We start from the raw sequence: 16,366 nt of genomic DNA, 5'->3' as shown, positions 1-16,366 counted from the left end.
CACACCCAGGTCCTTTTCTCTCAATTGCAGAGTGTGATAAATCACTCTGTGTGGGTAGGGTGACACCTATTACCAAGAGGCTATTTGCCTGTGTATTGTCCACTGATTTCTCTTCAGCTCCTTTAAGCAATGGATTAGGTTAAAGAGTAACTGTCATTTCAATATAATTTTTCAAAAACAATAAATATCAACAGTACAAGCGATTTTAAGAAACTCTGTAATAGGTTTTATATAGCAAAAGAGTTTCCTTCTGTACTGAAAAAGCTGTTTCCCTAGCTCCCCCCTCACTTTGAAAGAAGAAAAATTTCTGGGTCCATTATGCTCTATGGAGAGGGGAGGGGCTGAGAGGAGTGAGTAAGCACGGAGGAGAGAAATATCAGTCCTACACAACACAACACCCTGCAATCTTCTCTCAGCAAATTCTTAGATAAGCACTGACCTTTCTGACCTCTGAATCCAGCATTTTAGGTGCCCAGACAGTCTCCAAACAGCTGACCTTTTTGTCTCTTCTTCCTGCTCACTCATCCCCCTCGGCCTTTCCCCCCTTCATAGGATATAATGGACACAGCAAAATGCGTCTTCACTTTCCCTCTCTGTAATGAAGACAGATTTGCCTGATAATTAACAGTTAGGGTAGGTTCAGATTACGCAATCTGCACGGATAAGTTCTGGCGGATTCTGTCGCTAGTACCCACTCGCAGCTGCGGGCCTTTCCGCCAGCTCCATAGACCATTCTACGAGCAGGTCCGATTCCGCTATCCACCGAAAGAATTGACACGTCAGTTCTTTCAGCAGAAAGCGGAATCCGCCCGACCGTAGAATGATGTCTATGGCACGGGCAGATAGGTGCGCCGCCGTGAATGGGTACGAGCCACGGAATCCGCCAGAACTTATCCGTGCGGATTCCGTAGAGTGAACCTACCCATAAGAAGTGAGGGGAGGCTGGGAAAATGCTTTACAGAAAGAGTCTTTTTTGCCTAATAAAGTTTCTTAAAATTGCTTATACTACTGATTTCTGCAAAATAAAAAAAAAAAAGAACAGTTACACATTAAATAAACTGATTAATTACGCATAGCTTGCCCTCCTTTCCATGTGTCAACAGCTGTAAACCCAGTCTATGCTAATCTCACATTGCCTGTCTATAAGAGATACGTAAATATGGCCCTCTGTCCTCCTGTTCTGGTCCTATGACTTCATTATTTGACCCCCCTACCTTAGAAAGGGGTTACATATTATATACGTACATATTATACAGTATATTTACACTATGGGGGAGATTTATCAAACATGGTGTAAAGTGAAACTGGCTCAGTTGCCCCTAGTAACCAATCAGATTCCACCTTTCATTCCTCACAGATTCTTTGAAAAATGAAAGGGGAAATCTGATTGGTTGCTAGGGGCAACTGAGACAATTCTACTGTACACCAGTTTGATAAATCTCCCCCTATATAATATATCTATATATTTCAGTCTACAAGTTTAACTATAATAGTTGAGCTGAGAATACTACTTTAATAATGGGGTTGTTTGACCACTAAGTTATCCCCTATCCACAGGACCCACAGTCATGGTGCAATGGTCACACATGTGCACTTCTACTCCATTCATTGTCTATGGGTGCTGCCAGAGATAGGCAAGTGCTCAGCTATCTTCAGCGATCCCATAGACAATGAATGGAGTCACTGTGTGACTGCAAGACTGTAATTCATTCTGACTGGAGAATCAGGACCCCCATTTGTGAGATATAGGGTTCCCCACTATGATTATACATGTATCCTGGGATGGGCCACAAAACAGTGGACAGTCTGAAGAATATCAGGAAAGACAGGAATCTAAATCTGTATAGTCTGGAGGAAAGAAGGGAAAAAGGGACATGATCCAAATATGTTAAAGGACTGAAATAAACCCAACTCTTTCCTCCCCCGCTTTCAAGATGTCCTAATAAAGCCGGATTATTACGTACAGTGGAGCCTGGTGAGTGCCATCTGTTATCTCCCCATATTCATCGTTTGACCACTGTTGTCTGGGACTGAGCACCACAGTGGCGTGGAAACGCATGGGTTTCGGTCATGTCTGCATTGGGATTGAGTGGAGCAGTGCTGTTTGCTTTTCTTCTTAAAGTGACACTGTCACCTCCTTTTTGCATTCTGATTTCTCTTCATAGATGTAAAGGGTAAATTTAGCGTTTTTCATACCTTATTTTATATCATATGTCATGGTGCTTGTTCAAGTAAAAAGTCATCTTTTATCATTTTCAAATTGTGCTAAGTGGGTGGGGCTTCACAGCATCAGCACCACTTAGCCCCGCCCACAGCACCACCACAGGCCCGCTACTCCGTGACTTTATTGTAACCTAGGCCCCGCACCCTTGCCGACCATTGGAACAGGCTGGCCTAAAGGTCTAGGCCCCACCCCCTTTAGGTCGGCCCATATCAATGGGCGTCGAGGGGGCGGGCCTATGTGCAGTTGACGTCACAAAGGGGAATACGGTGGCGCTGTGGGCGAGGCTAATTGGTGCAGTTGCTTTGAATCCCCACCCACTTAGCACAATCTGCAGTTGATAAAAGATCACTTTTTACTGGAACAAGCACCATGACATAAGATATTAAAAATAAGGTATGAAAACTGCTAAATTTACCCTTTACACCTGTGTAGAGAAGTCAGAATGCAAAAAGGGGGTGACAGTGCCACTTTAATCGTTCAGGAAATCCCCAATAACTGAACGTAAACCTGTCTGGGATAAACGTATATCTATCCTAAGGTAATAGGAGAGGAAATACTAAAAGGGCAGACTAGATGGACCCAGTGGTCTTTTTCTGCCCACAGTCGTCTATGTGCTGTGGAGAGGTTCCTACCTTCTCCATTTCAAGTGGAAGACATGATTCAGCAAAGAAGCAGGTATGCCTCATCTACACATGAGTCCTCCTGAATCATCATGGGTGATTATCCCTGCAGAAGTCCCATTTGGGCCATTCCCCTGTGAGCCCATAAGCAGAACCCATTGCTTTAGGACAGGGATCTCAAACTCGCGGCCCTCCAGCTGTTGCAAAACTACAATTCCCATCATGCCTGGACAGCCAAAGCTTCGCTTTGGCTGTCCAGGCATGATGGGAATTGTAGTTTTGCAACAGCTGGAGGGCCGCGAGTTTGAGACCCCTGCTTTAGGAGCAGCAGAGACCGGCTAAGCCGCTTCATCTAACACCTGCTCCAGCACTGGATGGGGGAGTAGAAATGGCTGGACTTCACTTTATTGTACAGACTGTACAGAAGAATTTCCAGACTATTTATGTAACCGGCCTCTATAATATAACAGAGCAGAACGTGCAGCCCGCTGCGCCTCTTAATTCCTTAACGGAAAGGTATATTTATTTTTTCAGGATACATTTTCAGAACTTTTACCAGAAGTGACGTCATTACGAGTTCTCATTGACAATGTGCACTGCAGGGTAAACTTTTTATCATACTTTTTTTTTTTGTCAAGACCTAAAAAGGAAGTAAGTTTCAGTGTCATTGTGCAGGTTATGAGCCAGAATACCCACTCCAGCTCAGCTAATGCAAGCCTCGCCACTCATCAGCATTCATTACCTGTGTTATGCAACTTACTTAGACTCCGACAGCGGGATGTGCATTAATGGGCATTTACTCTGAAAAAGAGAGGTTTTCTATGGGGATTTGCTGCTGCTCTGGACAGAGATGGCAGCAGAGAGCACTGTGTCAGACTGAAAAGTATACACCACTTCCTGCAGGACATACAGCAGCTTATAAGTATGGGAAGACTTGAGATTTTTACAAATCTATATAACTTTCTGAAACCAGGTGATTTGAAAGAAAAATATTTTGGCTGAATAACCCCCTTAATCCCCAGTCATGTTCTAAGGTTCCTTTATGGAGTCAAACACTGATCTGAAGGGAAAACTTCCAAGAAAAGGAGATGTCAGAGAGCTTCCTTGCAAATCCTTCAATTCAGAATTCCTAGTGAAGCATGATTGGCCTATAAGCCTCCACTTACCTTTATGACGTTCTCCCCAAAGAGAAACATTACCCCTTTGGCCAGACAATGATAGGCCCTCTCTGCAGCCAGTTAGCACTCTGCTCTGTAATGACAAGAGGTAAAAAAAATACCTGAAACAGCTGTGTGCAGTTAGGTTATATCTCCTTCCAGACAGTTGTTTGGCTCGGCTTAAATCCCAAATCATGTTCTAATGCTTCTTATAGGAGTTAAAGACTGACTTGAAGAGGAAAACTACCTTCAAAAGGTATCATCAGAGAGCTGCTTTGCATATCCTTCTACAATTCCCAGTGGAACTTAAATGACTTATAAACACCCATAAGTCTCCTTGACATTCTCCTCAGGGAGAAACACCACTTCTGTGGTCAGTGAAAAGCGGCAATAACGCCTAAGGCAGCTATCTACAGACAAGTAATGTTTCCTTTTGGAGAGTCTCATGGCTTGGCTTAAATCCCCAGTCTGGGTTTAAGGCTTCTTACTGGAGTAAACCACTGATTTGAAGGCAAAACTACCACCAAGGCATATTGCAAACATATCTTTATTGAAGTGACAGTCACCCCCTTTCTGTATGAGGACTGCTTGGTCCAATGAAAAATGTTTTTTATCGTTGGTATGTGCCACCTTTGTGAGGTTTCATGTCTGCAGCGCCACTTAGCCCCACCCACATCTGCATCGTTAGCCCCTCTGCATCACAAGCTTCTAGGCCCTACCCCCTCAACACCCATTGGAATGGGCCAACCTAGAGGGGTGGGGCCTAAACCTCTAGGCCAGCCCTTTCCAAAGTCCGCGGAGGGGCAGAGCCTACAGCTCTGATATTGGCGGGGCTAAGTGGTGTTGCGGACGTGAAGCCCAGCCCAGGTGGCACAAACCACCAATGATAAAAATCGTTTTTCACTGGACCAGGCAAGAAATCTATAATAAAAGGTAGGAAAACTGCAGAATTTAGGCTTTACAGCTGTGTAGAGAAGTCCTCATCCAAAAATGGGGGTGACAATGTCACTATAAGCAATGTATTCTATTTTTTATAACGGGATGGTTAAAAAAAAAACACGTTCTTAGACAAACAGCAACCACATGCAGCCATCACACGAGCCTTTTGTACAAATACATTTTAATGCATTTAGTTTACAAACAAGATAATAAATTTGGTGATCTGCAAATTACAAAAAGTAATTTATAAGCTCAACCTACCTGCAATCTAAACCAGTGAGAATTTACAAACTACAATATTAAAGATACAAACAAACAAACAAAAAAAAAAAAAAAGGTACAAAAACAAAAAGATAAGTTACAAAATGAGGATATATGGAAAACAATTTAGAGGTTGTTACAACACATCCACTTGTTTTCTATAGTCATTACAGAATACTAGAAGAATGTATTATGGTCAGGTACATGGCAGTCATCTAGACGCATAGACAACATGTCATGTGACGTTCCATTACCCGACACCTGGAGTGTACACAGCATTTATAAGCCACTCACTAACAATGCCAAATACAAAAACCTGAATTAGGGATCTTACAGAAGGGTCTAGTGTCCAACAAAGAGCAAATCCTGAACATACTGTAGTCTGTTCTATTAAAGTTTTACAATTACTTGAATGTGATCTACTGTACTCTGCTATCATCTCAAGCCAACTGCAGTGTATTTCACTAGGATTACCGACCAGTCCTGATTTATCCCACAGGTCTCCCAATAAGATGTCCTTCAAGAACATTCACAGACATAGGGATGACATTACGTATAGTAGCAGACGTTCCATGTGATCAAAATAGTGTTCAACCACCACTTTTTTCTAAAAATCTTTGGCTATTAAAGGAGAACTCTGGACGAAAGCTAAAAATCCTGTATGGCAGGGGGAGAAGATATTGAATATACAATTACATTCCCCCACCGACGCCCTGGGTTTTTAACTTTCATCTGGTGTTCCCCTTTAATGTCTTAATATCTCTCTATAGTGATTGGTGCTTTTTTTGCTAAGATGAGCTCCAAACCACCTACATAGAATTCAGTGACAATTGTGCCTGCAGCCAGCACTAGAGATGGCTCACAGTGTACATTTAATTATTTAAAGGGAATGTATCACCTAGGATATCTGTTTAATATTTTTTTTAACAAATTAAAGGAATTGTCTGGGAGTAGAAAACGTACTACTGTTCTGCTCTGCTGCTCCACTTCTATCCTGTGCACATTTTGTAAGTATACTTCCAAAGACAAGAGGCAGGTCCCAAATCATGATCACATGTAGGCGAAACCATGACTTGTGTGATCTGCTGATTTGTAAAATAATGACAGACCCAAGAATCCAGCCCTGATACTCTACACAGTGAGTAGGATTTCGGATCATCGGATTTCGCTGCCATGAATGTATTAAGTGTCTCTTGTATTTAGCGATTAGCTTTCTGTCTGCAAACTGTCTTTCTATGGGTGAGTGCTGTAGGAATGCTCTGTGATCTGTGCAATGAGGGGGAAGTGACATTTTAACATCACCTCTCGTCACCAGTGGATCCTAAGTGTGGTACTGCCTTTTAGCTGTGCCAGGATGAGCTGCTCCTTTAGACACCAGGTTTTCTATGGCTTCTGTAAAGTACATTGGTGATCCTGGAACCAATTAATATTGTTATTTGAGCGATCACTGTATAGCAAATATCATTAAAAATAAGAACAACCACACCCTACCCAATTTGGTTGGGTTCCTAGGAATTAGAGATGAGCGAACTGGGTTCGGGTTCGAGTCGATCCGAACCCGAACATTCGGTATTTGATTAGAGGGGGCTGCAGAACTTGGATAAAGCTCTAAGGTTGTCTGGAAAACATGGATACAGCCAATGACTATATCCATGTTTTCCACATAGCCTTAGGGCTTTATCCAAGTTCGGCAGCCACCGCGAATCAAATGCCGAAAGTTCGGGTTCGGATCGACTCGAGCATGCTCAAGGTTCGCTACTAGGGATCTATGATCAAGCCATCTCAGCCAGACCAGAGACAGGTCAGATGAAAACCTGATAATTATCCGTATCACATTCTACTTCAGGGCCCATGTATCCTCTCTAGTGTCGGACAATAAATTATTCCACTATTGTATAAGTACTAGTAAAGCATTTTGCATAATGTGTATGGCCTGATCCTTTCAGTCCTTTACGCTCTCTACACTAACCATCTGCTTGCTGGTTCAGCATTTATAGTAGGCCTCTATAATAATTTTTGCAATACTGGCTCTATAGTGTACCTTGTTTGTGGTCAGACGATTTTGGGTTGCACATATGTTATCTAATAACTTCAGCTTTCCCCAGGTGCACAAACTTTATTTGTATATGAGAAGTTTTTTGCATGTTACTACTTGGTATTACCAACTGCTGATGTGTAGGTCATAGAAGTAGATCCTAACAGTCTTGGCTATTTACAGCACAAACAGGGCAATGATGCGTGGGGTTATACTGCATGTTGCAGATGTAATAATTCCACTTTCGTGTGATCTAACAAATCAGCTTTGCTGTAGTTTTCCCACGAACAGCACCTCCACAGGGTAAACTAAGAATTACAATAGGATGACTGCATAGATATACCAACGTAAGTTCTGAAGATCCCTCATTTAGGATTCTTTTTAGAGTATTAGAAGAGCGGGTTTCCTTAAGCAGGCACTCCATTTAAAATCAAGTGAAGCATCACAAGCTTTAAAGCAAACTGGAGTTAAATATTAACACATTTCATAGACTTGCTTTGCTTCATTAGGCCACGAATGTCAAGGAAACCTGAAATAATCTATATCAGTTGTCTTCCTGTACATGCCGCTACCCAAACTCAGACAGGACATCAGGAACCCTATAATCTAGACCATATACAATAGAGAGGAGCAGCTGCATGTAGTGAGTGGGCATAGAGTAATACTAACTAATCCATGTAAGCAGGTGTTACCTTGTGAGTTAATATGTCAACAATAGAAGGGAAAGAATGGAAGAATAGAGTTACAATTCTCCTTCCTATCCCATGTTGGTCTTAACTTAAAGTAAAAGTTTAACTAAACTTTTATTCATATAACAATGTGGTGGGGGATGATAAAGCGAAGGAACATTGATGTAGTTAGCAGTCTAACCACCAGTGAGTTCCAGTGTCATAACTAATGTTAACTCTTGTTCACTGGTATATAGTCTGATAAGAGTACAGCATGAATCCCAGAGTAATGGCACCTACGATCAGAATAGTCCATTACCTGCCTGCTGGGTCCGTAACATGGCACAAGGGTCTGGTACAGCGTGGGGGATTCCCTATCAAGACAAACATACTAGCATGTTCTTTATTATTAAGGGGGGAGGGGGGGGGGGGGAACGGTCTGAATGTTCACACAAGCGTCCATGTGGATGGTCTCTTTATGCCTCAGTTGTGCAGTAATCGCTTTCCTTTGGTTTACAGCAATAGACTGTGCCAAACGTTAGAGAGTACATGATAGTCTTGCATTGTTCTCAGGGTAGCGGATTATCAAACACTGTGTCTGGGAGGATGGAGATCTTTAGCTTCTTTTCTGGCCAGCTATATTCCTTTGGCAACTTCATCTGGTTAAAGGAAAAAGCAAAGCGATCAATAGTGATCAATACAAAACAGGTCAAGTAAACTAAAATTTTATTGGTTGTTATAGCCAGCATGGCCATTTTGCATGCAAAATTTTAAAGAACAAAAGGCCAGACAAAATCTGTGCGACTCCTAAGAAACGTGACTCTCAGGGTCAATGACATCCCATCTTCGGCTGGGAAAAAATATAATACACCATGTGACTTATCAGATATTGCTTTCTTTTCAGACTCCACATAACACTTAGGGAGGGGATGGTGAGGTGGAAGTAATTGTATACACTAGTTTCCCATTAAGGGTAAACCCCTAGAAGCAACTAACCTGCTGATATGTCCCTATAGTGCGCTGAGGATGAAGACAAGTTTCTTACCTTGATCCTTAGAGCACTTTTTAGGATTTCTGTAGTTCATTTCATATGATAACGAAATGTTTTGGTTCACTGAAGGCAGTGCATGGCTCATATTAGTTAGGAGGGACAGGACTTTTGACAAGCCTCCAGGACAGTGCTTAATAAGATGCTTAGTGGGGGAAAAAAAAGTATTTAGTCAGTCACCAATAGTGCAAGTTCTCCCACTTAAAAATATGGGAGGAGTCTGTTATTTACATCATAGGTAGACCTCAACTATGAGAAACAAAATGAGAAGACAAATCCCGAAAATCACATTGTCTGATTTTGTAAGAATTTATTTGCAAATTATGGTGGAAAATAAGTATTTGGTCACCTACAAACAATCAAGATTTCTGGCTCTCACAGACCTGTAACTTCTTCTTTAAGAGGCTCCTCTTTCCTCCACTCATTACCTGTAGTAATGGCACCTGTTTAAACTTATCAGTATAAAAAGACACCTGTGCACACCCTCAAACAGTCAGACTCCAAACTCCACTATGGTGAAGACCAAAGAGCTGTCAAAGGACACCAGAAACAAAATTGTAGCCCTGCACCAGGCTGGGAAGACTGAATCTGCAATAGGCAACCAGCTTAAAGAGTAAAGAAATCAACTGTGGGAGCAATAATTAGAAAATGGAAGACATACATCAAAATGATCACAAGAACGGTGAGCAAAAATCCCAGAACCATGCGAGGGGACCTAGTGAATGAACTGCAGAGAGCTGGGACCAAACAAAACCTACCATCAGTAACACACTACGCCGCAAGGGACTCAGATCCTGCAGTGCTCGACGTGTGCCACTGCTTAAGCCAGTACATGTCCGGGCCCGTCTGAAGTTTGCTAGAGAGCATTTGGATGATCCAGAAGAGTATTGGGAGAATGTCCTATGGTCTGATGAAACCAAAGTGGAACTGTTTGGTAGAAACACAACTTGTCGTGTTTGGAGGTAAAAGAATACTGAGTTGCATCCATCAAACACCATACCTACTGTAAAGCATGGGGGTGGAAACATCATGCTTTGGGGCTGTTTCTCTGCAAAGGGGCCAGGACGACTGATCCGGGTACATGAAAGAATGAATGGGGCCATGTATCGTGAGATTTTGAGTGCAAACCTCCTTCCATCAGCAAGGGCATTGAAGCTGAAACGTGGCTGGGTCTTTCAACATGACAATGATCCAAAGCACACCGCCAGGGCAACGTAGGAGTGGCTTCGTAAGAAGCATTTCAAGGTCCTGGAGTGGCCTAGCCAGTCTTCAGATCTCAACCCTATAGAAAACCTTTGGAGGGAGTTGAAAGTCCGTGTTGCCAAGCGACAGCCCCAAAACATCACTGCTCTAGAGGAGATCTGCATGGAGGAATGGGCCAACATACCAACAACAGTGTATGCCAACCTTGTGAAGACTTACAGAAAACGTTTGACCTCTGTCATTGCCAACAAAGGATATATAACAAAGTATTGAGATAAAATTTTGTTACTGACCAAATACTTATTTTCCACCATAATTTACAAATAAATTCTTACAAAGTCCGACAATGTGATTTTCTGGATTTGTTTTCTCATTTTGTCTCCCATAGTTGAGGTCTACCTATGGTGTCAATTACAGACACCTCATCTTTTTAAGTGGTGGAACTTGCACTATTGGTGACTGACTAAATACTTTTTTTCCCCACTGTACATTTATAAAATTGTGCATATGAGCTCCAAATAATGAATACAGATAAATTTAGATAGAGTACATCCGCCTTTTTGAAAACAGGGATTGATGCAAATGTAAACATGTTTATAAAAAAAAAAAAAAAAAAAAAAAGGCATAGCCGTTTTTAAGCCATCTTTCAGAAACCAAATGTCAGCTGGTTCTCAGTGTGCACAACGACTGCAGCCTACAGAATGATGCTGCATAATGCAAAATCTCATTTACAGAAAGAACAAGTAAAATAGCTACAGCACTGCACTATTACATTATTAGGGTATGTGCACACTGAGTAATTTTGACGGAAACTCCGTTGCAAAATTCTCAGCGCACGTGTCTCCACCTGTGTCATAAACTCCGGGTGGATTCCGGATTACGCCCTCCGTCCAAAAAATTAACTTGATCATTCTTTGGACAGATGAAAGAATCCGAGTCTATGACACGGGCAGAGCTGAGAATTCCGCAATGGAGTTTCCGTCAAAATTACTCAGTGTGCACATACTCTTATGGGTGCGTTCACATGTAGAGGATCTGCAGCAGATTTGATGACGCAGATTTGAAGCTGCAGATTCAAAGCAAATCAATTCTGGGCCATCAAATCTGCTGCGGATGTGTTGCAGATTCAAGTCTGCACCAACAAATCTGCTGCAGATCCTGTACGTGTGAACGCACCCTATAGTGAAAATGGGATAATAGATGATTACAGAACTATGTATTAAACATGGCTGTGTTTTTAGGGACCTCTTTTCTTACAGTCATCATACATAGTATAGAATACATTAAATTTCTTAATAAAACCCACTCACCACCTTATTCACTGGATGAGTGTCTGATCTGTGGTGCCAACCACTGGGACCCCCACCGTTCCTAAGAACAGGGGTCCTGTGGAAAGAACATGGGTTCTGGTGTAAATTAAACCCACCTTATATAGTCTAGTTTCCTTCCCTTACAAATAGCTCCCCATTTTACAAATCTGACTTAGTAGGAACCTTATCCCCTTAGACCTAATACATCTAACAGCAACAACAACCAGCCCATGCAGTTCTCAGTCTGAAGTCCAGCCTTAAACTACACTGATAATTGTGGAAAACCACAAAGAAAGAAGAGATTCGTGATACTAAAAATATTCAGTTTTAGTTACTTGCCATTTTAAACACTTGAAAAACTATACAAAATTAACACTTCTCTAAAGCTTTAATTGCATACAAAAAAAAATATCTATATCATAAAAATCTAAGTCTGTCTGTCCGTCCGTCCGTCTGTCTGTCCTCTATAGACTTCCAAACGCCTGAACCGTTTGACCCCAAATTTGGCCCGCAGATACATTGGGTGCCCGGGAAGGTTATTGCGAAGGTCCCGTCCCCGCCAGATGTACAGGAGGGGAGGGGGAGGGGAAAGAGCGGCGCCCCATAGAGATGAATGGGAAAATCTCCTCACTGCAAACACAGGTGATATAATTAGCTGCAGCAGACACGGCAGTTGGAGTCTTAGCAACCAATAGGATTACTGCTTTCATTTTCACAGGGAGCAATGGTTGCTAGGGAAGCTGCCTCACAGCATCCACAGTAATAACTGGTAGACCCCCTACTCCATCTATACAGTATATGTATACAGGACCCCCTACTCCATCTATACAGTACATGTATATACAGGACCCCCTACTCCATCTATACAGGACATGTATATACAGGGCCCCCTACTCCATCTATACAGTACATGTATATACAGGACCCCCTACTCCATCTATACAGGACATGTATATACAGGGCCCCCTACTCCATCTATACAGTACATGTATATACCAGACCCCCTACTCCATCTATACAGTACATGTATACAGGACCCCCTACTCCATCTATACAGTACATGTATATACAGGGCCCCCTACTCCATCTATACAGTACATGTATATACAGGACCCCCTACTCCATCTATACAGTACATGTATATACCAGACCCCCTACACCATCTATACAGTACATGTATACAGGACCCCCTACTCCATCTATACAGTACATGTATATACAGGGCCCCCTACTCCATCTATACAGTACATGTATATACAGGGCCCCCTACTCCATCCATACAGTACATGTATACAGGACCCCCTACTCCATCTATACAGTACATGTATATACAGGGCCCCCTACTCCATCTATACAGTACATGTATATACCAGACCCCCTACTCCATCTATACAGTACATGTATACAGGACCCCCTACTCCATCTATACAGTACATGTATATACAGGGCCCCCTACTCCATCTATACAGTACATGTATATACAGGACCTACTACTCCATCTATACAGTACATGTATATACAGGGCCCCCTACTCCATCTAAACATTACATGTATATACAGGGCCCCCTACTCCATCTATACAGTACATGTATATACAGGACCCCCTACTCCATCCATACAGTACATGTATATACAGGGCACAACAGGTATACCAAACTGTGACTGGGTAACACTGCTACACCAGACCTGACCAATACCGCCATACTGTGCTGGATAACACTGTCATACCAGACCTGACCAATACCGCCATACTGTGACTGGATAACACTGCCATACCAGACCTGACCAATACCACCATACTGTGACTGGATAACACCTCCATACCAGACCTGACCAATACCGCCATACTGTGACTGGATAACACTGTCATATAAGACCTGACCAATACCGCCATACTGTGAATGGATAACACCGCCACACCAGACCTGACCAATACCGCTATACTGTGCTGGATAACACTGCCATACCAGACCTGACCAATACCGCCATACTGTGCTGGATAACACTGTCATACCAGACCTGACCAATACCGGCAAACTGTGACTGGGTAACACCGCCACACCAGTCCTGACCAATACCACCATACTGTGACTGGATAACACCGCTATAGCAGACCTGACCAATACCACCATACCGTGACTGGATAACACCACCACACCAGACCTGACCAATACCGCCATACTGTGACTGGGTAACACCCCCATACCAGACATGACCAATACCGACACACTGTGACTGAATAACACTGCCATACGGGTAAATACAACCCTGCAGGTATACAGGACCCCAAAACTATACACTACAAGTGCACGGGACCTCCACAAAACTATATACTACAGGTATACAGGACCCTAAACTTTACACTACAGGTATACAGGACCTCCACCAACTATATACTTCAGGTATACAGGATCTCCACCAACTATATACTTCAGGTATACAGGATCTCCACCAACTATAAACTACAGGTATACAGGACCCCAAAACTATACACTACAGGTATACAGGAACTCCACCAACTATATACTACAGGTATATAGGACCCCAAATATACTACAGGTATACAGGAACTCCACCAGCTATATAGGACCCCAAACTATACACTACAGGTATACAGGACCTCCACCAACTCTATACTATAGTTATACAGGACCCTCTAACTATTTACTACAGGTATACAGGACCCCTGAACTATATACTACAGGTATACAAGACCTCCACCAATTATACACTACAGGTATCCAGGACCCTCAAACTATAAACTACAGGTATACAAGACCTCCACCAACTATACATTACAGGTATACAGCACCAACTATATACTACAGGTATACAGGACCCCCGAACTATACAGTACAGGTATACAGGACCTTCACCAACTGTACACTGCAGGTATACAGGACCTCCCTCAACTATACACTATAGGTATACAGCCCCCCCAACTATGCACTACAGATATGCAAGACCCCTAAAAACTATACATTGTGGGTATACAGAACCCCTCCAACTATGCACTACAGGTATACACTAATTCCACTGATTAACAATACCTTTAGCTTGGCCTCCTGGGCACCTTAGAACAAATCTAATTAACAAACTGACACTTTATACCCGGGCAGCGCCGGGTACATTTTCTAGTATATATATATAAATTATAAATCCCCTAAACTCTTGAGGTATGTGCAAGGCAACATGACACCGAATTGGTCTATCCTGCAGATACATTCAGGCAACGTCTTTTCATGGCTTCACAGAAGCAAGAATACTGCTGAGAGATTATAAAAAGAAAAGCAGAATCCCAGAAGTTGGTCTGTACTTTTTCCATGTGCACTGTATTCTGATCTTAACTAGATTACAAGCCTGGAGTTAATAAATGAATCATTGTGAATGCATGACCCCGTTACAGAGCGCAGGAAATGGCACACTCCAGCAAGTTCTCATGTTTGAAGTAGAAATCTAGGGCTGCAGAACTAAGTCGGGCACTTTACAGGAACCTTCACCCCCCCCCTCCTCTATGGGCTGAAGAGAACTTACTTCCTCTGGAGAGCTTAAATCTTCTAAGTCTTCCAGCATCCTTTCCACCAACTCCTCTGTCAACAAAATCTAAGAAGATAAAATTGTTTTAGCCTTTTATTCTGCCTTTCTATGTAATTGGCAAAGCATTTGATCTTTCTTTCTGAAGTACAGGAAGATTTTATATCAGGAGTGTCTTTATGCCAATGGCTCTTACATTCTCATTGTTACCGCACCGACAGTGCTCATTGGGGAAAGATGGTGCAACTTCTATGCATGGGATTTGTACAGTAGGTCAGACTTTGCATTGGCTGGCAGGCAGTTTATATCAATGAAAACATTCAGTGTAATATAATGTGAGGATACTTCCCAATACAGTCAGCATAAAAAAAAAAAAAAAATATGATGGCAGCATGCGTTATTTATAAATATTTGCATAAATGCCGACACCATTTCCAACAATCCACTATGTAAAATCCATTACCAATCTCTCTTCCCATGCAGCATAAACGCTCTATAACTGCAGACCCAGTTATTAGTATATAGATCCCGTACAGTGGCGTTTGATTTATACTATATGGTATCTCAGCAGCTGTGTATATGTACAGAGAATAAACAGACTACTGTGCATAATGTTAAGACTTATATGGCAATGTTTTTTTTTTTTTTTTCTTTTAAAAAGAGGTTGTCAAACAAAAATACACCAGTAACAGTATCATCTAGACCAGCGGTGGGGAATCTCCGGCCCCTGAGACCTCCCGATGCGTCTCCCGTGATGTGCGCGGTGTTCTGGTGGGGCAGGAGCCGGCATTCATAGAATCTTCCTGTGTCTGTGACACAAGAGGGTGCTGTGAGTGTCGTCCCCTTCCCCACCAGAGCAGCGCACATCTTTCTTCTCCTGCGGGCCGGGGGCGATGACGTCATTTCATCGCGCCGCCTGCAGGAGAAGACAGGCACAGGCTAGAGGGGAGAGAAGAGGACCTAAGCAGCATGGGAGGGGAAGAAAGGTGAGCGGGATGTTTATTTGTTTTTTAATTTGGGACAGGCACTGGGGGTTGTTAACTAGGCTACCAGCGACATTGCTTGGGGGGGTAAACAAGGTTCCAGGGACATGACTGGGGGGAGGGGGGGTTAACTAGGCTACCAGGGACATTACTGGGGGGGGGGGGGGGGGTTTAACTAGGCTACCAGGGACATGACTTGGGGTTGTAACTAGCCTACCAGGGACATGACTGGGGGGGTTTAACTAGGCTACCAGGGACATGACTGGGGGGGTTTAACTAGGCTACCAGGGACATGACTGGGGGGGTTTAACTAGGCTACCAGGGACATGACTGGGGGGTTTAACTAGGCTACCAGGGACATGACTGGGGGGGTTTAACTAGGCT

The 16,366-nt window shown here is 42.8% G+C and overlaps 1 protein-coding gene across 3 annotated transcripts in view; it reads right to left on the bottom strand.

Annotated features, from left to right (window-relative positions):
* Nucleotides 1–6,886: 6,886 nt before the first annotated feature.
* The window catches only part of SUFU (SUFU negative regulator of hedgehog signaling), a 36,212-nt gene continuing 26,732 nt past the window's right edge, over nt 6,887–16,366 (bottom strand). For all 3 annotated transcript variants that reach the window (XM_069979043.1, XM_069979044.1, XM_069979045.1), the window contains exons 11-12: nt 15,000–15,068; nt 6,887–8,563 (exon numbers count right to left, since the gene is read on the bottom strand). In XM_069979043.1, coding sequence (XP_069835144.1) covers nt 8,474–8,563; nt 15,000–15,068 — 159 coding nt within the window. In that variant the 3' untranslated portion in view covers nt 6,887–8,473. The remainder of the gene's footprint in view (nt 8,564–14,999; nt 15,069–16,366) is intronic.

The sequence above is a fragment of the Dendropsophus ebraccatus genome, chromosome 8 (assembly GCF_027789765.1).
Source record: "Dendropsophus ebraccatus isolate aDenEbr1 chromosome 8, aDenEbr1.pat, whole genome shotgun sequence".
Classification (NCBI taxonomy): Eukaryota; Metazoa; Chordata; class Amphibia; order Anura; family Hylidae; genus Dendropsophus; species Dendropsophus ebraccatus.
The sequence above is the reverse complement of the archived record's forward strand: the minus strand, read 5'-3'. Positions and strand labels throughout refer to the sequence as shown.